Raw genomic sequence first — 20,965 nt, forward strand, 5'->3', positions numbered from 1 at the left:
CCCAGTGCGGCTCCCGCTGTGCCGGCGGGGGCGGGACCCGAACCCGAGGCCGTCCCGGGGCTGCGGAGCGGGGACAGCGCGGCCCGCGCGCGCGCACCCGCCTATGGGCGGTGCCGGTGCTGGCGGCCAATCCCCGCGCGGCGTGTTGGGCGGTGTTGCCGTGGTAACGGAGGACGCCGCCATGCCGGACCCCGCCGGGCCGCGGCCTCCGCCGTGAGTGGGACCGGGAGGGGCTTTAAACCTTCCAAACATCCAAATATTACTTAATGTTAAAAATGGCTCAGAGCCTTCAAAATCACCGGGAATATAGGAGAAATTAGAATAATAATAAGTTGTAATGTAAAGTGAGTTATAATAAATAAGTGGTAAGATTCCTTTATTATAAATGTTTTAAATCCCTTAAAATAACTGGGAATATATAATAGCAGAGATAATAAATTAGAATAGATAATAAATGGTAAAAATCCTTCATTACATCTTTGAAATAATTGGGAATTATATGATATATTATAATGTGTAATAAATTAAAATATATAATTAATTACAATAAATAAATGGTAAAAATCCTTTATTATAAATGGCTTACATACATTAAAATAATTGGTAATATATAATCATTAGAATATATAATAAATAAAAATTATAATACATGGTAAATTATAATAAATAATAAAATATTTTATTCTAAATTGTTTAAATCCTTTAAAATAGTTGGTAACATATAATACATTAGAACATACATATAATAAATTAGAATATATAATAAATTAGAATAAATGGTGAAATACCTTATTGTAAATGGTTTAAATCTTTAAAGTAATTGATAATATATAATTCATTATATATAATAAATTATAATGAAATGATAAAAATACTTAATTGTAAATGGTTTATATCCTTTAAAATAATTGATATGTGATATACAGTAGTCTAATAATAAAATATAATAAATAAATGGTAAAAATCCTTTATTACCATTTATGATATTTTATAATATTAAGCCCTGTCTCGCAAGGGCTGGGCCAATTGTGTAGGGTTAACAATGACATGATAACCCTTTTAATCCTTTAGATTCAATAATCATTTCTATTTCATAATCTGATACATTTTTATTTAATATAATCCTCTATGTTTTAAGCAATCCTTTCTATTTAAACCTTTCAATCGTGTAAAGCACTGCTGGAACTTGAGGGTGCTGTGTTGTTTTGGGTGTTGTGCTGGTTGAGGAGGAGCCTCTGTGGGTGTTGCAGGGCCAGGGCCGGAGCAGAAGGAGCAGCAGGAGCAGGAGCAGGAACCGGGGGGGTCCTTGTCTCCCCCAGACGGGGCAGCACCGTGAGCAGCTCCCACAGGACCTCCATGGCCTCCGAGGGACGGCCAGTGCGCAGGGGGGGCCTCGTTGGCATCCAGGGGCCCCTGCAGGTGAGAGCCAGGGACACCTCCGGAACGATGGTCGCTGTCCAAAACTGACCTGCAGGAATGATCACAGAACCACGGAATGGTTGGGAGGGACATAAAGCTCATCCTGTCCCACCCCCTGCCATGGGCAGGACACCTTCCACTAGGCCAGGTTGCTCCAAGCCCCATCCAACCTGGCCATGGACACTTCAGGGATGGGACAGCCACAGCTGCTCTGGGAATTCCATCCCAGCTCCTCACCACCCTCAAAGGGAAGAATTTCTTCCCAATATCCCATCTAACCCTGCCCTCTGGCAGTGGGAAGCCATTCCCCCTTGTTCTGTCCCTGCAGGCCCTTGTCCCAAGTCCCTCTCCAGCTCTCTTGGAGCCCCTTTAGGCACTGGAAGGGCTCTAAGTTGTCCCTGGAGCCTTCTCTTCTCCAGGTGAACACCTCCAGCTCTCCCAGCCTGTCTCCAGAGCAAAGGGGTTCCAGCCCTGGGAGCAGCTCCGTGGCCTCTTCTGGACCTGCTCTAACAGCTCCATGGCTTTCAATTCTTTCTATTCCCGCACTCAGGCTGGGTCAGGAACTGCATTTAAAGACGTGGCTGACCTTCCTACAATAAAATACCTTGAACACTATAATTAAAAAGATGGATAATTATCTCATTACTTTGGCTGCACTTTTAATTGGACTTCAACAGTTCAGTCACTCCTGGAGGTCATTAGAGAATAAATGAGCTGAAAAAGCCACAAGGGTTGACCAAAGAGAAATGGGGTTTTCCAGCTATTTCCAGCCATTAAAGAGGGTTCCAAAGAAGTCCCAGGCAAAGGTGACTTTGATCAGCCCTCTTGAGCTGATCCCTGAAGGAATGCAAACCCCTTCACAAGTGTCATCCCTGTTCCTTGGGAACACAGTGACATTATCTTAATTATTTAAATATTTCTTCAGGTTTTTGATGAAGATGGGAAGAATGTGACACCGCATCCCCTCTTCCAGTCAGACCCAAATACTGCCACACCCAGGCAAGGCAAACTTTATTTTCAAGTATTTTATCTGTGTTGATAATACTTATTAAGTACAGACAATCTTTTTTGCAAAAATGTAAAATATATAAATTCAAATATTAAATTATTAAAAATATACAAATCTTGTTAACATTCTCTCTTTTACTAATTTAAACCAGTTACCTCTGGGTGATTATGTGCATCCAAATGACAAATTCAATTAAGTCATACAAAAAGAAGGTAAATAACTATTTGTGTTTAAAAGGAAAAATCATGAGCCACATCACTGCATCAAAATGCAATAAATAACTGCAGTTGTGATTTTTAAGATAAAGAAATTGCTCTTTGAGGACCATCCTTCTGTCATGTTTCCCAGGCTGGCTGTTACAACACATAATCCCAGAGGCTGGGATATCAACCAGGAGCAAATATAGACAAAAAATGACTTAAAAAATATAAAGTATCTCCTGAAAATAAGACATCTCTTTTTTTGAGACAATTTCTGCTTATTTCTTGTCACTGAAGGACATATGGAAGCAGCAGCACTTGGATATCAAACAAATCAACAACCAAGTCTGGCCTCGAGGGAACAGCAGAACCTGGCTCTGGACAAGACCCAACTTTGAGCTTATCTGGTAAAGAACAGACACTATAATTATAGATTTAAACTGTTCTTTGGAGCACTGGGATTTGTGAGACACTGAGTCAGCCCAGCACTTCAAAGGAACTCGGTGCTTTACAATACTTTAAGAATTAATTTGTCTTCTTTTAAATTCAGAGCAGAAAAGCACTTGTTCACCTCATTTTTCAGCTGTGCAGGTGGGGCAGGAGGAGATGGAAGAAGAATTAACAGAGGCAGACCTGGATCAGAGAGTGGATATTTACCTCTCAGAGACAGACACACTCTGGATGTTTGATATGCCCTCTGTCATGGTGTCTGTGGAAGCAGAAGATGCTGGGAGAGTTCTGTAGGTATAGATTGGCCCCCATTTCATCTGTGTTCAAAGCCTTGGGTCTCTCTTTGACAAGGCTAAATTTCTTGCAACTCCATCACGTTGATGAAATTCATTTTGTCTTTCACTGAAAAATTAAGGCAGGTTAGGAAAAGCAGAGGGTAAGGGAAAGAGAAGCATGTGATAAGGAATTACATGACTAAATTTTCATGAAAACAGTAGGAAATCACAAACCTCTGCATTCATCTTTGTGTGTAGCTTTACAGCTAATTATTTATTAATAAAGAAGAGATAAACATACTAAGTGTTGGCTTCCTCTGAAGCTCCTCACAGTGCTTCTAGTTAGAAGGAACCATAATATTGTGTCTCCCCTTAGTATTCCCACTTCAGAGTCCTCCCTGGACTCCCATGAGCTTTGGTGGGGAGTTAACCCAGGTTTTTGGCTTATTCCCAGGAGCTGACTGGGACAGAGAGCAGCAAAGTTCTCTCCATGTGACAGACCTGTCACACAGCTTTTGGAAACACAAAGCCCCAAAGCTGCAGCTGACAAGTCAAACAACTCCTCTAAGCAAGCTCTTTCTGCTTGTGTCCACACCAAGTTCATGGTAGGACTCCAACCCCAATGTTTGTCAATCACACTGGTGGGCTTTTTGGGAAGAATAAGAGGATGAGCATCCAACAAATCAGGCTTCGCTGGTGTGCACAGAGGGTATGGCCAGCTGTACAGGAACAGTAATTCTTCCTGAGCACAGCAGGGGTGGGGTATGACCCACGTCATCTGCTCAAATAGTGAAACCAAAATAATAAATGTTCATAATTCCCACTGACATCCCTACAGAACTTGAGGGCTGGGGGTAATAGAAATGGAGCAGTTTCCTTTCTGTGTCTTGGATGCTCTGCCTTTCACTCCCAAGTGAAGAGAGCTACGTATTTCTGAACTCCTCTGAATTCCCCCAAAATTTACAGGTAGTTGGGGTAGGGATTTTTGCTGGTCCTGCTCTCTACAAGCCATTCCTGTTTTAGAACAGCATCACAAAGGTCAGAAACAGCTGCTGAGAGAAATACAAACACTGAAATAACATGTAGCAATCCAAAAACATCCAAGCAATAAATGTAAAAAATGGAGTGTCCTCTCCTGTTCAAAGACACTGAGAATTTGAATGCAGAAGTTTTTCAGAGAGTTGCCAAACACTGTCTTCTTTGTTTTCGAGGGAGCGGAATAAGATTTACGCTGACATGTGCAAAGCCAAAGCTAGCAGCGAACGCTTTGAAGAGAGAATGGTGCAAACCCTGGCTGGGGCTGCCAAAAACAAGGAAGTGCAATGTGAGACAATTATCATGGAAGATAAAGGTAAAACTCAAAACACTCCCTGCAGCTGGCAGAACACTGAGAAAAGGGCTTTTTTATTTCTTCCATCTTGGGATGTTTCCTCAACTTTCACTTCCAGAGCTTTGAGTTCAGATAGGGCAGTGTGATTTGTGGTGGCCTTTTCTGGCCCTCCTAAAATGTGAACTTGTTGCTGGAACACTGTATCCATTGCAATAAAACAGTCATGAACACTAAATGAGAGCTGCTGTGCCCTGCCTGCCTCAGCACTTTGCAAGCAGAGCTTCTCCAGCTAATCCTCAGCTCTTCCCTTGAAACATGAAAGGACACAGCTTCCTTTTCCCCCTTTAACTTTTCAGTGACGCTGGTTTCTATTTCTGTTTGTCTTAATGCAAAGAAGGGAACCTCTGTTATGAGATTTAAAACCTTGGGGAAAGCAGGAAATCTTGGCAGTCTCACAAGATCGATGCAATTTTACAGAATGTACAACCTCAGCGCTCTAAAAAAAATGTGCCTTTTGTGTGTAGGAGGCCAAAGAAAACTATGGGAAATGCTGTCTAAAACATTTTTCCTTTGTGTTTGTTAGTGCATGTAAAATGAGGGAAAAAATAAAAGAAGTAGATAATCTGATTTGAAAACGTATTTGCCACTTTTTTTGAGTGCCTTGAGCATCAGCAGGGCTTGTTCCAACCCCTGTTTGAAGAGCTGAGCATATAAAGGTGAGGTTTGGGCAGGAGCTGGCCCTGCTCAAGGCCCTTGTAATAATGTACCAAAATGAGAGACGTGTATAACGCAGTGAAATTCATTGCCAGGGACAATGGTCACTTCCTGGGACTTGGACAATTCACTGGATGCATCAGAAATAGAACCTACGTCACAGGCAGAAGGATTGGGAGCCACAACAGAGGGAAGCAGCAAATCTCCCACAACAAAAGAGCAGGAGCAGAATGTGTCTGTCTCTTCTGACAGAGGTAACATTTTACATTTCTGCCCTGTTTTCATCCTTCTAAAACAGGCACATCACAATGCTGTATGGGGAAGCTACCTGAAGAACGTGCTTGGCCTGACTGGTGCCTGAAAGAGAGTTTGCTAAAGAATCTTGGATAGGGCTGCACTGAGGCCTTTGCTGTCCACTGCCATCAGAAATTACCTTAAATAAAGATAAATAGTCAGGGACAAGGCTTGCTGGTACTCACTCACTCACTTGTGACAGTAGAAGCAGAACGCCATTTGTGAAAAATTCCAGAATATCTCATCATACTGAGTATCTGAGCAATAAAAGAAAACAAAATTAAAGCAAGAAAAAACTCATAGTGGAAGTATTCTTTGATCCTTACAGATTCTTCTATGCTTTTTGCAGGTGGAGGAGAATTCTTATCTCTCAACTTTTATGTGCAAAGTTTTATTGTGTTAAAACCATTTATTTCCCATATTATCTGTTATCAGGCATCACAACTTCTTCTCTAATGATTTCAGAAAGCGCTGTTCCTGTCAGGAGCCAGGAAGAGGAGAAATGCCATTCAGAAGCTATATTAACATCAGAAAACTTAAAGCAGGATTTAGTTATCATGGAGAGGATTTTAATGGAGAATATTTTTCAACCCAAACTTGCAGCTTATCGGCAGATTCCTGTCCTTATAGGTTTGTTCCTTACTGAGTATCCCGTTTCCAGCACAAGGCTTTACGTCCTATTGGAAGTCAGGGAGTTATGTCCCTCACTGGATGTCTTTACAGATGACAAGTCAATTAAATAGACCAAAGAGAGGAGAGTTTTTGAGATGCCAACATAAACTTCAGAGTTTTACATGCACTTTAACAGGCTCAGTGGAAGAACTGAACAAATTAACTCTGAGCTTATACCACAAATTGAGACTTATTCAAAATATTAGTCAAACTTGTTTCCTAGAGATAGAAGATAAATTCTGCTACTTCTCTCACCACTTTTTGCATTGGAATATCTCTTTTTTTTTTTTTTTTAATTTAATTTTAGAAGGAGACTTATCACAGCATTGTGCAACTCAGCTGTGGTGTTACAGCATTGATGTGTAGTGTGGTGCTTTAAAATTTGGCATCTAACTTGAAAACAATCTATTTAAATACATTTTTAAATACATGAGATTAGAAACATTCCTGGTGGGGGGTGGACATAAATTCCTACCTTGTTGCTGGGTAGCTAAATACGCTCGTTTCACACCTGTAGTACAGACCTGGCACACCACAGCCTTGTCGAGTTGTTTTCTCTGTCCCCAGCAATATTTCAGCCACAGTTTTAGAAGTTAGGATGTCTTAATTCCTCAAATCTTCACTGCACTTTTTTTTTTGCTGCAAAATATCTGCTGAAAGGGCAAATTTTTTCTTCTGATGGGAACTACTGGAGTGAGATGAGTGAAATGTTCCTACTCAGACTTCACCATATCTGTGCATTTCAGAGCCTGACATTACCTCGGACGGGGGTGATACAGCAACAGCCACGGAAGAAGATGAAGAGGAAGAGCATGATAAGGAAAAGAAGGATGAGGGAAAAGAAGGAAAAGGATTAATTGACCCATCAATGACAATAAATAAAACCCCAGAAGAAGATGCAGCTCCCAGGCTGGAACAGCTGTGGTCTTACACGTGTGATTTAACCAGCGGCCACAGCGTGAGCAGCATGGCCTGGAACAAAGTGAATCCTGTGAGTTAACAAGTCACTCCTGAGCTCTTTACAAGCAAGTGGTGGTGTAAACAAACTCCTGATTTTGGTGTGCTTTGCTGGGAGGGATCTCAGAGAGATGGATCCATCCCTGCAATCATGTGGATTGTTTTTGGCCTTCCACATAACAACCTTGTTCCCTTAATCTACAGGTTGAACAGCAGCACCAGGCTTTCCTACACATGTATCACAACAGCTTTAATTGGTCCAAAATTTAACTGAACTTTAGCAGTGTATTTCCAAAAGGCAATTTTCTGCTAGCAGTGACCCTCAGGGCAAAGTTTACCCTGGGCAGTCACCTGAACAACGACATTAATAAATTTGATCTGTGATAGAACTGGCAGTTGAAATTCAAACTCCTACTACTAAACTTTATCACCAGTGATGGAGTTTATTCATGATAGTTTAGAAAACACATCTTTGGCTTTAACAGTAATCTCCCCAAAAAAGCAGCAATCATCAAACTTTAAGGATAAGATAAATAATAACAGCACAGATTTCTAAGAAGTCAGCCCAAGTTTGTTTAATTTGGTTTCAGTGGAAGTGAGAATGACTCAGACATCTCCATACTCAGTCATGTAAGGCTCAGTTTTCCCCACACCACAAAAATAATGAATGGAAGGAAAGTAAAAAGCAGGTGAGGACAAGAAACAGAAAACCAGTAAGGGCAAAAAAAGACAGAAAACAAAGACCATTTCATACTGTTAGTACACCAGATCCCCAGATATTATAAAGCTGCCACATTTAGAGGCCCCAGTCTTAGAACACAGGGCAAACAAACACCTACTTTGAAAGTGTAGGAAAAGAGAAATTAATGGAGCTGAAGACTGAAGTCTTGCTGCTGTTTTTCACTTCTGCCCATGGAAAGGAATTAAGGGAATTCATTGGACCCCACTGTAAAAAGCTAAAAGCCAGGAGTTTGTGGTGCTCACTGAAGCTTCTTTTATAAGTAACCCTGAGAGAGAAAACCAGAAGTATTATTATGCATTCCATTAAATATTGCACATCAAATACAGTTATAGAACAATGTTCATCTTGTTTGTTATTCCACCTGCATATGACATGAGCGTTGTTTTTCCAGACTTTGCCCTGACGGTCACTGCTAACACAAAACTGTTGTTTGGAAATACACCACTAAAATTCAAGTTAAACTGAGAGATTTCTGTTAATTTGTGCTTTCAGGATCTTTTAGCCATTGGTTACGGAGAGTTTGATTCTAAAGATCAGAAGAAAGGCTTGGCTTGCTGTTGGTCACTGAAGAACCCCATGGTAATGAGCAGCCAGTTTGCTTTTCTTCAATGTGTTTTTCTCTGTACTATTTCTTCTTTATTTCCTTTTTAACTATAATTATCTAATCTAACTTCTCACAATAGTTCCAAAAAGAAAGTAGATTGCATAGATATAACATATATACTTCACAGATCTATCTGGAAAGGAATCCTTTTAAAATTAGCCATTTTAAAAAAATCTTGGAAATCTCAGTTATGAAGTGTCACAGTAAAAACCATCTGATTGCCATCAAATTACACAACTTCAGTTTGATTTCTTCTACAAATTTTACTTTGTCAAAACTGTGTATTAGACTAATTTAAGCCATGAATATTCAAATCTGTGATGCATCTTTACCACATCAACAACAATCAAATACTCTAGTGATTCCCCGATGCCACCATACACCCTTCTAGATATTTGGTTTGGAGTAACCCAATCTAACTTATTTTACAGTGTCATATTTCTGCACAATCTTTATTTTTTCCTAATTTTATCAGCTGCAGCAAGAAATAAATGGAGCAGTTTAGAACACAGTACCTGATTTCTATCTAGAAGTCACTATGGTCACTTGAGTTTTCCAGCAGAGCAATTCAGTGCCCAGTGCTGAGAAGATGGAGGTAAATTAAGAAACTACCTTAAAACATGCTTGGTATTTTTCTCCTGGTCAGTGGCCAGAGCGCATTTTCCAGTGTGACCATGGTGTTACTGCTGTGGATTTTTCCCTGGCAAGTCCAAACCTTTTAGCAGTTGGAACATCTAGTGGATCTGTTGCAGTCTATGATGTGCGGAGTCGGAACAACGCCGCGTTCTTGGACAGCAGGTGAGGCTGTGACCTCCCATCTCCTCCCACTCCAGGCATCTCTCACCAAATAACACTTTGGAAAGGTGAAACAAAGGAGTCCTGTTCTTTGAAGTTTTAAGAAAATGCAGCAAGTTACCACCATATATCATTTATACTCCATGTCCTATCTAAGACAATCCTGCCCCAGATAATAAATCCTTTGGTGTGACCAGTGGTATCTTTTGGTGCTTTCTCCCTGATTCCACTTGCCAGAAATGCAGAGAACATCAGAACAGGTGAGGAGTGAGCAGGAATTAAGAAGAAAATGAGAGAGAGAGGAAGGTGATGAGGGAGACATTTGCCCTAAGGGCAGCTCCCCAGATCTGGGCTCTCTCCTACAAGGTACAGATTGATTTCGTGGTTCAGGTGTCACTGAAAGGTATCAGCACATAAATAGTGCCCTGAAACTAAGTATCAAACATGTTTAATAGAGAAAAAATTTTCCTGGAGAAAACAACCAATGTTCAGACTATTTTTTTTAAAGAAAAGCTAAACATTTCTATCATAAGATCTGACACTCATTACAAAGTGGAAGATTAATTATTTTTCAAATATATTGCCTTGTCTTTGTTCAGATATGATTTACCATGTGCATCTTGTGTTCCAGTGCATCCTTAAATAAACATACAGGTGCTGTGTGGCAGCTGAGGTGGGTGGAACAGGAGAGAGGTGCAACAGAAGGTGACAAAAAAGAGAGACTGATGTGTATCTCAGCAGATGGGCGAGTAACTGAGTGGCTCATCCAGCAAAGACTGGACTGCATTGGTGAGCAGAGCAAAAATACCTGAAATTGCTTTGTTTAATTTCAGGTGACATTCTTTACACCAGTTATCATACACAAAAGATTTAAGTTCGGCATTCCAGAGCAGCATGAGTTACTCACAGGGCTGTCACACACCTGTTTGACAAAAACTCCTTCTATTTGCACAGATCTGATGAAACTAAGGCGAACAGAAAGGGAGAAGAAGAAATTACCAGGTGAGAAAGAAAGGAAAAGTGAAGCTCCGATATCTCAACAGGCAGCTGGAATGTGCTTTGACTTCCACCCAGAGGTAGGCTCAGAAAGTCCATCCTGGCTAAAGTTTTGCCCAGGAAAACTACATAGCAGAGGTGGGATCCTCAGCTGGAGCTACCTCAATACTAGTCGGGGACTTGACACTGGGATTTGAAGCCTAAGTTTTACCCCAAAAGGATGAAATGGTAAACCAAGCTCTGTCCTCTCAGCCACGCTACTCACATTTCCTTGGGCAGACCCTGGGGCAGTTTCCCTCTCTGTGTTCACCAAGTCTGTGAGGATTTGTTCAACATCTCCCAAGTCCAGGACATAGGGTGCTGTGCTTCTCTTTATCCAGCTGAGTTTTTCTTCCGCAGAGCACTTGAAGAATTTATGCCTTTTCCACACGGACTGCTGAACGTCCAAGGTTTTCAGGAGTCAAAAATCCCAGCATAAGTTCTGCATTGATTGAGAGAACACATACAGGAAATGTGCTACATTCTGACCCCTCTATACTCACCTCACACACCCCGGCCCAACAAAGCAGCTCCACCTCAGCTCTTCAGAGCCTGTCTCTGCCATACTCATCCAGCCCTTTACGATTTCTAGATAAGCGATAAATCGGTTAATCCAACTGAGGCTTTTTTTACCTTTCTTTCAGGATACGGATATTTATCTTGCTGGAACAGATGAGGGCCACATCTACCAGTGCTCTTGCTCAGGCAAAGAGCAGATTCTGGGAACATACAGAGGCCATAAAGTGAGTGATGCACAGAAAACATAATGACAGCAGAAACCATTCAATTAAGTTCAAAAATGTAACAGTTTCTTTGCTTATATTATAATGTCTAATAATATATAATTATATATATATGTATATATAAATGTAACATTATAAATGTAACATCTGCAACAAAAGAAACCTAAAGTTCTCTTCTTATATTAAGAATGAATTCCCCTGGCATGAAGCATCACAGTCTTACAGGATTACTTTCTACACTATAAGGATTTTTTTAGGTACTTTATTAAAACTTCTATAAACTGGTTTAAAGCTTTAGTCCTGGCTTAAGAAAATAATCAGTAATGTGACTGTCCTGTACAGTTAAATAGTCTTATTTCTGACAGAAAGATGGGTAGCTCTACAAGAGATTCTGTAGCTCTACAGTAACACCAAGTTGTTTTTTGTTTCTCCCCAAACTCCAAGGGTCCTGTGTACAGAGTGGCCTGGAATCCATCCAGCACAGACATGTTCCTAAGCTGCTCTGCAGACTGGAGCACCATTTTATGGAACCGGGACTCACAGACGCCCCTTTTAACTTTCAGTTCTGTCAAAGCTTTTGTTCATGACATCATGTGGTCTCCAAAATCAGCCTTCATATTTGCAGCAGTGAAGGAAAGCAGGGTAGAAATCTGGGATCTGAGTGTCAGCATGTAAGTAATTACTTTTCTCAAAGAAAATTCTGAAACCTTATGGCATGAAGGCTACAAATTATTGCCTAATCAAAACTATCAGATCAGGACAGCTTATTCAGCTATTGAAAGCATTGCATCTTGAAATACTCATTTTGTAAAAGCAGATGCTATTACCAGAGAAATGGAGTTAGAACAGGAGCTGGATGCCTCATGGAGCTGATAAAGGGTAAAACTGCCTGGTTTTTCTGCAGAAATCAGAGATTTTACCACTGCCATAGTTAAAGGACAAAACATCAAAACTGAGCTACTTTTATAAAATACGATGGTCTGAAGCTGAGATACCTCTCATGTTTTCCCACTCCTGTGCACCACATGCACAAATCATGGGTGGCTCAGTTATCTGTGGCCTTGCACAGGTGGTCTGTATTTATTACTGATGGCGTCAAACCCACGGTGGATCCAGAGGCCCCCAAATCCTGCAGTAGCATAATGCAAGTTATTAATATAATATCCATATTACCCGCCACCCCCCAGATCAGGCAATAGGACAGGTTTTAGGCAACCAGGATATCTCAGTTAATAGCAGCTGGAAATTTTGTTCTGGCAGAGACCAAACAAAATATTGCCTCACTTCCTAGTTTTTGAGTTAATCTAGAACACAAGAAGTGAAACGTGCAGCATTTCTCAGGCTGCTGTACTGACAGGACACTGCACTCAGGTCAGTGCACGGTACCCATTAATTCCTGCCTTGTCTGGGTTGCAGCTTCAACCCCGTGATCTCCCACACTGCCAACCCAGAAGCCAATCTCACATCCATCCTCTTTGCCAAGAACACCAACTGCCTTCTGCTGGGAGACAGCCTTGGTGGAGTTGGGGTGTGGGAGCTGTTCAACTTGGATGCTCCTGGCAGCAACAAGGTACGACACGCTTGGAGAACGGCGGTGTGCTCAGGGGCTGACTGCTGCTCTGGGGCCTCATTCCTCAGGAAGGAGCTACTGTGAAAGATCCAAATAATGAATACTGAAATAGGTGGAATCACATACAATTCTATAACCAGATTAAACCTGAGGTTGTTCCTGCTCTTCTGCTGCCATACCACTAGAAACTTCAGGAACAGTTCAGTCAATGTTGGGTTCACTTGACTGCAAGTGAAGGTCAACTGCAGGTTTCACTTGGTTGCAAATCCAGAGGTACACCACAGAGCTGGATTTGGGACGCAAGGGCAGGGAGGTGACACTCCATCTAAACAGTCTGCAGGAGACTCTATTGGGCTGAATGCCCTCACCTGCTCCACCACAGACACAACGTGTCCTCCCCTGGCCACCAACACAATGTCTCACCATGTGGGTGTCAGACCCAGCAGACCCTTGTAACTGTGGCCAGTTTATAAAGGGGGACTGCTGCTTTTTATAAATCCCTTCAGATTACACGGCGCAAAACACTGAAGCTGGAGAGAAGGAAAATGCTGACGTCAATCTAACCTTCATTCTTAGGATATTATGGATCAATAATTCACAACTGTCAGCATTGCAGGTAGAAATCCTGGTAATTACCAGCCTCATTTGCCAAGTGCTGTAAACCACAACGATATTTCCCTTAAAAACAGAAAGTGAGGGAGGCTATTGTTAAACTCAGAAAATAAAATTAGTGGGTTTTTCTCCCTGTCATGGTTTGAGATAGCCCCAAAATCCAATTCCCTGGCTCCATCCCCCCTCCCACAAACTACCACTACACTCCCACAAACCACCATGAAGCTGCCTGAGTCCTCTGAGCAGAGTTCATCAGTTATTCAGTACAGGGATAATTTCCTGGGTATGTCACCAGAACAGAACTGAAAGTGCTTCACTTCATAGGCTTTGGGCATGTAGCATAACTGGTCACATTATCCAGAGGGAGCACCACTTTCCAGCATCACCCATGTCTGTCACTCCCTTTTCTTGTAGCAGCAAAGTCTCCCTAGGCTTGGGTATGGACAAGGCTTAGCATGACCATACTACAGCCATACTACAGCTAATGCTCAGGGCAGGTAATTACTTAGGGACAATCACATCTAAGTGCAGCTACTATACATGTATCATCTTGAAAATTAACTTCTTTTATAAACAAGATATATCTGTGTATGCTGTCAAACATGACAGTACAAATGCAATCCAACCAAGTCTGCCAAAAAAGTGCTGTTTTCCAGGAGTACTCTTAGATGTAACCATAGCAGTAACAGAATTCCAAGGAAGAACCAGTTCTTTTTCCTCTTGTTTTACAGGTTGGTAACTTGCATGACATCGTTTGTCCAGTTGGAGCTGTTTAACAGTAACTGCTGCCCCTTCTCTGTTGGGAAACAGCAGGAAAGACACGATGTAGTATGAACATTTATTCCTTTGCAATAATTAAAGTTTCTCTTTGAAACCACACCGGTTAGAAATTGCTTTCAAATGCCCTAACTTTTCCCCCAGAAGTCCCCGTCCTTAGACAAACAGTGTTAATACATGGATGGCCTTCTCTGTAATACAGATAATGGGAAAGTCTCCATAGTCTTTTCTCCTTTAGTCTTTATCCTTTTTTTTCCCCCAAGGTCTTTTCTCCTTGGGTTATTCAAAACCAAAAATCACCTCCATGCTACAACCTCAGCCCTTACTAGATGTATCTGTACCTTCCCAGTGAAATCACCCAGTAAATAAATGGACTTTCCATCAGTTCCATCTTCTCCCATAACCCACCACCAAAGGTGAATGCTGAGTTTTGAGTGATGTCAGGCAGGGAACTTGCTCAGCCTGCATGCTGGTTGGAAACAGGCAGAGTTTGGCTGCCTAGGCTGGATTTTGGGGGGGCAGAGCAGAAGAAACAGAAAAAAAAGATTTTCAGGGACTTCCTGCCCACAGAAAATACTAAAAACCCCACAGAGCAGTGATCAAGCACAAGTCGTAGCCCTGCTGCCCAGCGAGCACATTATGTGTGGAGATGTGTATTTTATAGATATAGAACGTTCAGCCTCTCTGATTACCCTGACAATAAACATCCAACATTTAACACATCACTGAAGTTAAGGATCATTTGTGACGCATTAACATTCACTTACTTCTGTGTGCTGCACATCCAACAGGGAACATGCAACCTTACCCGACATAAAATAAATCTTTGTGCACTTCAAAGACAGACACCCATTAAGATGAATCATGTGTTAATCATTATTACAAATCTGAACAAAATACACCATGTATTTTCCATCATCTGTTTGCTTACCAATGCTGCAGCCACAAAACAAGCTTTCTATCAAGGCTGTAACACATCCTAACCCACCCTGCACACAGTGAAAGCTAATTAACTGTAACATTATGGTGCTGGAAAACCCTTGTGGTGTTAGGAAGGGCTCAAGATCTTCAAGGTTCCCCCTGTAATTTTTGTTAAACATGGAATTTCCAACCTTGTATTTGATAGATTTTCTCCTTCAGGCATTTCATTGCAAGAATTTTTTACAGAAGCTTACAGCAACTGCAGCCAATAATATCCCAAGCATTAGGAAGGGGCTGTGTTTATAACCAGTTTACTGATATCTGGTTCCAGAGCAGCTCCACACTGCTTTAGTGGACCCACTTCTGTCTTTCAGGTGTTACCAAAAATCAAAGGATGGCCAGGATGCTGACCTGTAGCTATCCTGTGCTTTCTTCAGTGCCATCTCCCCCTCTTTTCTATGCCTTTTTGGACAAGGGCCACAACTACAGGCCTCACAGCCCTCAAACCCCCTCAATACCTGATTTTCTCATGGGGGCCTGGAACTGGCAGGTTTTTCCTCCCAGTCATCCTCAGTCACCAGCTTGGCTTGTGAATAAGGCGGGGAATGAAGAGGTGCACAACTGCAGACATCATGGGAAGGAGTTAACTCCCTTTTTCTTTGGGATCACTAACACTGAAAGACCCCCTTGCTTAAACTGTGATAACAGGCAGGACTAGGTAACAGGCTGCTCAGCACACCTCTGTGGGGAACAGACACAGAACCCATTACCTACAGATCATGTCATAAACACCCTTTTGCTCTTGCAGGACACACATTAACAGCATCCACCTGAGCCTGTACCCCATAAACATGTTATACCTCACGTGTTCCTAGTAAACCAGTTACGGAGCCTTAAGAAGTGTTTAATACTTGACCAAGATCCCAAAGCACTTCAAACATGACCGGAAACAAGTGATTAACGTGTTTTTAGCAAACATGAAGTCACCCCCAGAATGGGCCATTACCCAGTGGAGCGCACGGGCTGTGGGTATAAATGGGAAGGTTCCAGCAGAGCTTCGCACTCGGTGTGGCTGGTCCCTCCTGCCCTGCCCACACCAGGCACGAAGAACCCTCAGCACCATGAAGGGCACAGCACTGGCACTGGCCTGTCTAACTCTCCTGATCGTGGCACAAGGAGGACAAGGGGAAGGAAACACTGTGAGGCTCTGTGGGAGAGACTTTGTCAGAGCTGTCGTGTTCACCTGTGGCGGCTCGCGCTGGAAGAGGCATCTGACTGATCATCGCTATCTCTTGGGTAAGTACCAATTGAAGCATCACAGGCTCATCCCCAGTGCATCCAGCTCCAAGGGGACTCAGAAGCAGCACAGTCCCTGCAGGCTGTGCCTCGGGAGCCCTCCACTCCCACTGTTCCCCTCAATAGCTCCAGCGCCAGCAGCACGGGTTGTGCTGGGAGACAGTAAGCGAAGCACTGCAGCTCCACGTGTTCTCTCTCCTTCCAGCTTGCCTAGCTTAGCTCCCTGTGCTATTTTGCTAAAAAAAAAAAACCATCTAGCTCAAGATTTTTCAAGTCCACCTGAGGAACAGGAGCAAAACCAAGGCTATCATTGAAAATCTCTCTGCCATCTCGTTTCAAGTGCCAGCGGTGAGCTTTGCTGCAGGCAATGCAAGTGTCTTACTGCTGCCTGCACTTTCCCCACTAGAAACCAGAAACTTTATCACAACTTAAGAATATTATAAATAAAGCATGTTGAATATTTACTCTGCAATTTAAGTATCTTCACAAGCTGTCGTATATATCTATACTCATTAGTGCATTTTTGGATAGCAAGAAAATTCAGCCATTAAATGCACTGCTAGGAATTTGCACTCTGACAGATTAAAATAAATAGAAAACAAGAAAATAACTGAGGCAGATGACAGGAATAGAGACTTTCTGCACTTCCCACACCTGCATTTTTGGAAAACTTCTTATAGCAGCAGCTCTAAACAAATACAAAAAGAAATGCCACCCACAACACCCTTCGTGAGAGTCTGGTGCTAAACTAAGCAAGAACTACTACACCTTTACAAACTCCAGAAGGCAGTGCCCAGATGTCCAAAAGTGTTTAAAATGCAGCTGAAATGCGAGTGTAATTGAAGTGGGAACACCCAGGACTATGAAATTGTGGTGTAGGTGATGCCTTAATGCAAAACTTGCATATCAGGAATCCCACAGGCAGGCCCAAGTTAATGTGCCAGTCAAGTGCCATTTACACATCTAACCACCGTTTTTCCCTTGGAAGCAAATATATCAGTGTAAGACTGACAAGGCAACAAAGAATACTCTTAAATATAAATCCATGAATTACTGGGTTTTTAAACACATTGCTCAGGCTGTGAGCAAGTCAGTGATCTGGTACATGTTGGTTGCTCACATCAGAAACATGGAGTGTTTCCCTCCCTGGCTGTAGGTTGGTGTGTCTTTCTAGTAAAGATAAATACTTAAATTACTCATCTTTCCGTGACTTCTAACTCTTAGCTTCTAATTTTTATGCCACAGAGAGTGAAAACCCCCAGCCTTTCCCACACAACGGTGACGCCGACTCCTCAACCTACACAGACCAGAGACTGGGGACCGACCGCGAAGAAACCCACGAGGTCAAGTCCAAGCCAGAGCAAGACTTGCACATCAGCAAAATGTCTGTGCTAAGCAAGCGTGAGGCAGCCAAGCTGCTCACCACATCCTGCTGCAACGTGGGCTGCAGCAGGAGGGAGATCAGCTCCCTGTGCTGAAACGGGGCTGCTGAGGCTCAATATCACACCTTCCATAGATTAAAATAATCATGACATAAACCACAATTAGTTCAGTTGTGTTCTTTAATTGTAGCTTTACTCTTTTGAGTGTTAAATGTCATAGTGCACACTAGCAAGTGGTTGCAGTGACAGTTCAGGTTGACTGGATTTCACAGGGTTTACAAGAGGTTTAGTTAAACTCATTCATGAGTACAAATATTTCTTTCTAACTAACTACTCTTCTAGTTTCAGCTTTGCATGTAAAATGTAATAAAATAAGCAATTTTTGATAGGTTTGTTCTCTTACTCAGGAAAATCCAACAGCAGGTTTCAGCTGGGAAACAGGAGAAGCAAAAAGTCTGATTTCAGAATCAGAGCAAGGCACAGGAAGCTCTGTCACACTGCAAGGTCAGCCAGACCCCAACCAGTGGGGAACGGCTGCACCAGGAGAGACCTGGGACCATCAGCCCCAGCCTCTAAACTGGATGGGCATAAACCCACAGTTATCTCCTAATCCAGCTGCTTTCAATAACATTTCCCTTAAGTCCAATTCAACAGACAGTTAATTTGCACCCAGGGAGACTGAACACACTTCTGAGCTGAGGGCTGTATTGCATCTCTTATCTGAGGGCAGGTATTGGCTGAGAACCTCAGCTGAAATTCAGTATTCTCAATTCAAGCACTTTCACTAGAAGGGCCCAGATATGCAAGATTTATATACTCTAAACATAGTATCATTTAAAGACAATTTTCACTTCATTTCACTGGTCTTCTTCTTCCTAGATGGAGAGGGACTGACAAGGCCATGGAGTGGCAGGACAAGGGGGAATGGTAGCAAACTGAAAGATGGCAGGGTTAGATTGGAAATTGGGAAGAAATTCTTTCTCGTGAGGGTGGTGAGGCCCTGGCACAGGCTGCCCAGAGAAGCTGTGGCTACCCCTCCCTGGAAGTGTCCAAGGCCAAGTTGGACAGGGCTTGGGGCAACCTGGTCTAGTGGAAGATGTCCCTGCCCATGGCAGGGGGTGGAACTGGATGAGCTTTAAGATCCCTTCCAACCCAAAGCAATCTGGGATTCTATGACTCAAGCAGAACTAGCTACCTTCTCTCAGCCACCTTTTCTGTGCTCAGGCCTGGCATGCACTGAATGCCTGCAAACATCATTAACAGAGATTGTCTTAAAATGCTCTTGTTTTACTCTCCAAAAAACCCTCTGTGGTTTCTGCTCGGGGATCATGGAATGAAGGCAAATTCAGGGAGATAAAAACATTATAGGGAATATTCTTAAAATATTATTTTCCCTGCAGGAAAAGTTCTGAAAGTAGCGAGAATTAGGTGCAAAACAGTGTGTCAGAGAGAACCACTTCCCAGAGAAAGCTCTGGGAAACAGTTAATTACATTTACCCAAAGGCTCACAGTAGCCACATTTCAAAACAGGTGAGAGCACTTTGGTCCTTCACAAATGTTTTCAACAACAGAAACAGGAAGAGTTAGGCTGAACTTCCATTTCTTCTGCTGTTAAGCTCAACTACCTCCCTATTCAAAATACACACCATAGACATTTGCAACAGCAAACAGGGAAGTGTTCTTGAACACATACGATGAAACAGTGTCGCTCACAGGATCCCACAGGCACCTGCTCCCAATCTGCATGCTCTGCTCATCCAGCTGCCCAATGTGTGTCACCACCACAATCTTGTACCGTGGGATCACAAGGTCTTTCACCCGCGCTTTAACCATCTGCAGGAGAAAAACAAGTTTAGTCCATGTGTTCAAAGATGGAGACAGATGTTTAGCAGGGCAGGACAAGGGGAAATAGTATTAAACTGACAGAGGATGGGGTTAGACTGGATATTGGGAAGGAATTCTTCCCTGTGAGGGTGGTGGGGCCCTGGCACAGGTTGCCCAGAGAAGCTGTGGCTGCCCCATCCCTGGAAGTGTCCAAGGCCAGGTTGGACAGGGCTTGGAGCAACCCGGGATAGTGGAAGGTGTCTCTGCCCATGGCAGGGAGTGGAACAAGATAAGCTTTAAGGTCCCTTCTAACCCAAACCATTCTATTAACTCGTATCCACGTGCACCCTCCTCAGAGCAACCCTCCTCCACCCTTTATTTCACACTTTATAGGTATTTTGGGGGATATCTGGGGAGCTCCCCAGCAGCCACCTCCCTCACACCCCATCGAACCATGAGGGCAGAATATCCACCTGCTCCCTCCTACCTCAGCGATGTCCTTCGCCACCTCCCTGCACCGTGCCGGCTCGTAGCGCTGCTCCCTCAAGTAACTCTCCACCACATCCCTCAGGATCTCATCCACTGCTGCCCCCGGGAAGCGCTTGGAAGGACCTGTGAGGCAAAGCTCGGTCTTATGAGGAAAAAGCTGCCGGGCGGAAGGCGGTTTGGAGGTGCAGTCGTACCCAGACCCCCCCGAGCGGGGGTCGCTCATGGCCGCACCGCCCTCCATCCCCCTCAGCGCTCCTCCACCCCCTCGGCGCGGAGGGAGGCGGAAGGGCGGCGGCCAGTGCCGCCAGTGCCGCCCTGCGTCCGCCGGGAGGGGGAAGTCTCCCTCCGCGTTCCTGGCCCCTGCGTTCCCGGCCTCCGCCTGTGTGCTCGCAGCCTCCCGGGGGACTCTGTATTCCTACGGCTGCCCTGGGTCCCCATAGCTTCCACCAGTCCCTGTGTGTCCGTATAACCTCCCACAGGTGCCCATGGCTAACACAAGTCACCACAGCTTCCATAGGTCCCTGTGTGCACTTACAGCCCCCTAGGTCCCCATGGCTTTCACAGGTCCTGGTGTCCCCTTACATCCCCCACAGGTTTCCCATGGCTCCCACAGTCTCCACAGGTCCTTGCATGTCCCCACAGCCCCCTCAGGTCCCCATGGCTTCCACAGGTTGCTGTATTCCCTCACAGCCCCCACAGGTCCCCAGAGTCCACAGGTCCCTGCATGTCCTCACAACTTCCACATGTCCCCACGACTTCCACATGTTCCCACAGACTCCCCCAAGGTCCCCACAGTATCCACAGGTTCCCACGTACACCTAAAAGTCCCAGGTCCCTGTGGCTCCCACAGGTCCA

At 43.6% G+C, this 20,965-nt stretch overlaps 3 protein-coding genes and 1 long non-coding RNA gene across 9 annotated transcripts; 2 read left to right on the forward strand and 2 right to left on the reverse strand.

Annotated features, from left to right (window-relative positions):
* The first annotated feature begins 88 nt into the window (after nucleotides 1–88).
* DNAI4 (dynein axonemal intermediate chain 4) lies at nucleotides 89–14,298 on the forward strand. Of its 5 annotated transcripts, XM_064664922.1 has the most exons (17): nucleotides 89–213; nucleotides 1,251–1,419; nucleotides 2,345–2,418; nucleotides 2,926–3,035; nucleotides 3,212–3,368; nucleotides 4,565–4,704; nucleotides 5,493–5,651; nucleotides 6,157–6,321; nucleotides 7,110–7,354; nucleotides 8,555–8,641; nucleotides 9,313–9,464; nucleotides 10,093–10,250; nucleotides 10,416–10,537; nucleotides 11,141–11,239; nucleotides 11,684–11,910; nucleotides 12,656–12,809; nucleotides 14,153–14,298. In XM_064664922.1, the coding sequence occupies exons 1-17, from the start codon at nucleotides 104–106 to the stop codon at nucleotides 14,195–14,197; spliced, it is 2,373 nt and encodes a 790-aa protein (XP_064520992.1). In that variant the 5' UTR covers nucleotides 89–103; the 3' UTR covers nucleotides 14,198–14,298. The 5 variants fall into 5 exon arrangements, with proteins under 5 accessions (XP_064520992.1, XP_064520991.1, XP_064520994.1 ...); XM_064664921.1 differs by lacking the exon at nucleotides 14,153–14,298 and having other exon boundaries at nucleotides 12,656–12,973; XM_064664923.1 differs by lacking the exons at nucleotides 89–213; nucleotides 14,153–14,298 and adding an exon at nucleotides 232–365 and having other exon boundaries at nucleotides 12,656–12,973.
* On the reverse strand, nucleotides 2,430–7,116 carry LOC135418998 (uncharacterized). Of its 2 annotated transcripts, XR_010432766.1 has the most exons (3): nucleotides 6,839–7,116; nucleotides 5,881–5,948; nucleotides 2,430–3,480 (listed from the first exon to the last, which is right to left on the reverse strand). It is a non-coding gene; the product is annotated as an uncharacterized LOC135418998 (long non-coding RNA). The 2 variants fall into 2 exon arrangements; XR_010432765.1 differs by having other exon boundaries at nucleotides 2,430–5,948.
* A 1,148-nt stretch (nucleotides 14,299–15,446) lies between the features above and the next one.
* INSL5 (insulin like 5) lies at nucleotides 15,447–17,953 on the forward strand. The gene is given in 3 exon segments (XM_064664948.1): nucleotides 15,447–16,221; nucleotides 16,223–16,415; nucleotides 17,661–17,953. Coding segments are annotated over 3 exon segments (534 nt in total). The 5' UTR covers nucleotides 15,447–16,113; the 3' UTR covers nucleotides 17,894–17,953.
* Nucleotides 17,954–17,959: 6 nt separating this feature from the next.
* Nucleotides 17,960–20,407, reverse strand: DYNLT5 (dynein light chain Tctex-type family member 5). Its single transcript, XM_064664950.1, has 2 exons — nucleotides 20,109–20,407; nucleotides 17,960–19,630 (listed from the first exon to the last, which is right to left on the reverse strand). Exons 1-2 carry the CDS (start codon nucleotides 20,349–20,351, stop codon nucleotides 19,427–19,429), a joined length of 447 nt encoding a protein of 148 aa, XP_064521020.1. The 5' UTR covers nucleotides 20,352–20,407; the 3' UTR covers nucleotides 17,960–19,426.
* Between the last annotated feature and the right edge of the window lie 558 nt (nucleotides 20,408–20,965).

This window comes from Pseudopipra pipra, chromosome 9, assembly GCF_036250125.1.
Source record: "Pseudopipra pipra isolate bDixPip1 chromosome 9, bDixPip1.hap1, whole genome shotgun sequence".
NCBI lineage: Eukaryota > Metazoa > Chordata > Aves > Passeriformes > Pipridae > Pseudopipra > Pseudopipra pipra.

Coding starts and splice junctions, on each gene's coding strand:
- DNAI4 (XM_064664921.1), top strand. CDS start 104: ATGGGCGGTGCCGGTGCTGGCGGCCAATCCCCGCGCGGCGTGTTGGGC. Junction 4,705..5,492: donor AATTATCATGGAAGATAAAG/GTAAAACTCAAA, acceptor ATTCATTGCCAG/GGACAATGGTCACTTCCTGG. Junction 7,355..8,554: donor CCTGGAACAAAGTGAATCCT/GTGAGTTAACAA, acceptor TTGTGCTTTCAG/GATCTTTTAGCCATTGGTTA.
- DYNLT5 (XM_064664950.1), bottom strand. CDS start 20,351: ATGGAGGGCGGTGCGGCCATGAGCGACCCCCGCTCGGGGGGGTCTGGG. Junction 19,631..20,108: donor TGGCGAAGGACATCGCTGAG/GTAGGAGGGAGC, acceptor TTTCTCCTGCAG/ATGGTTAAAGCGCGGGTGAA.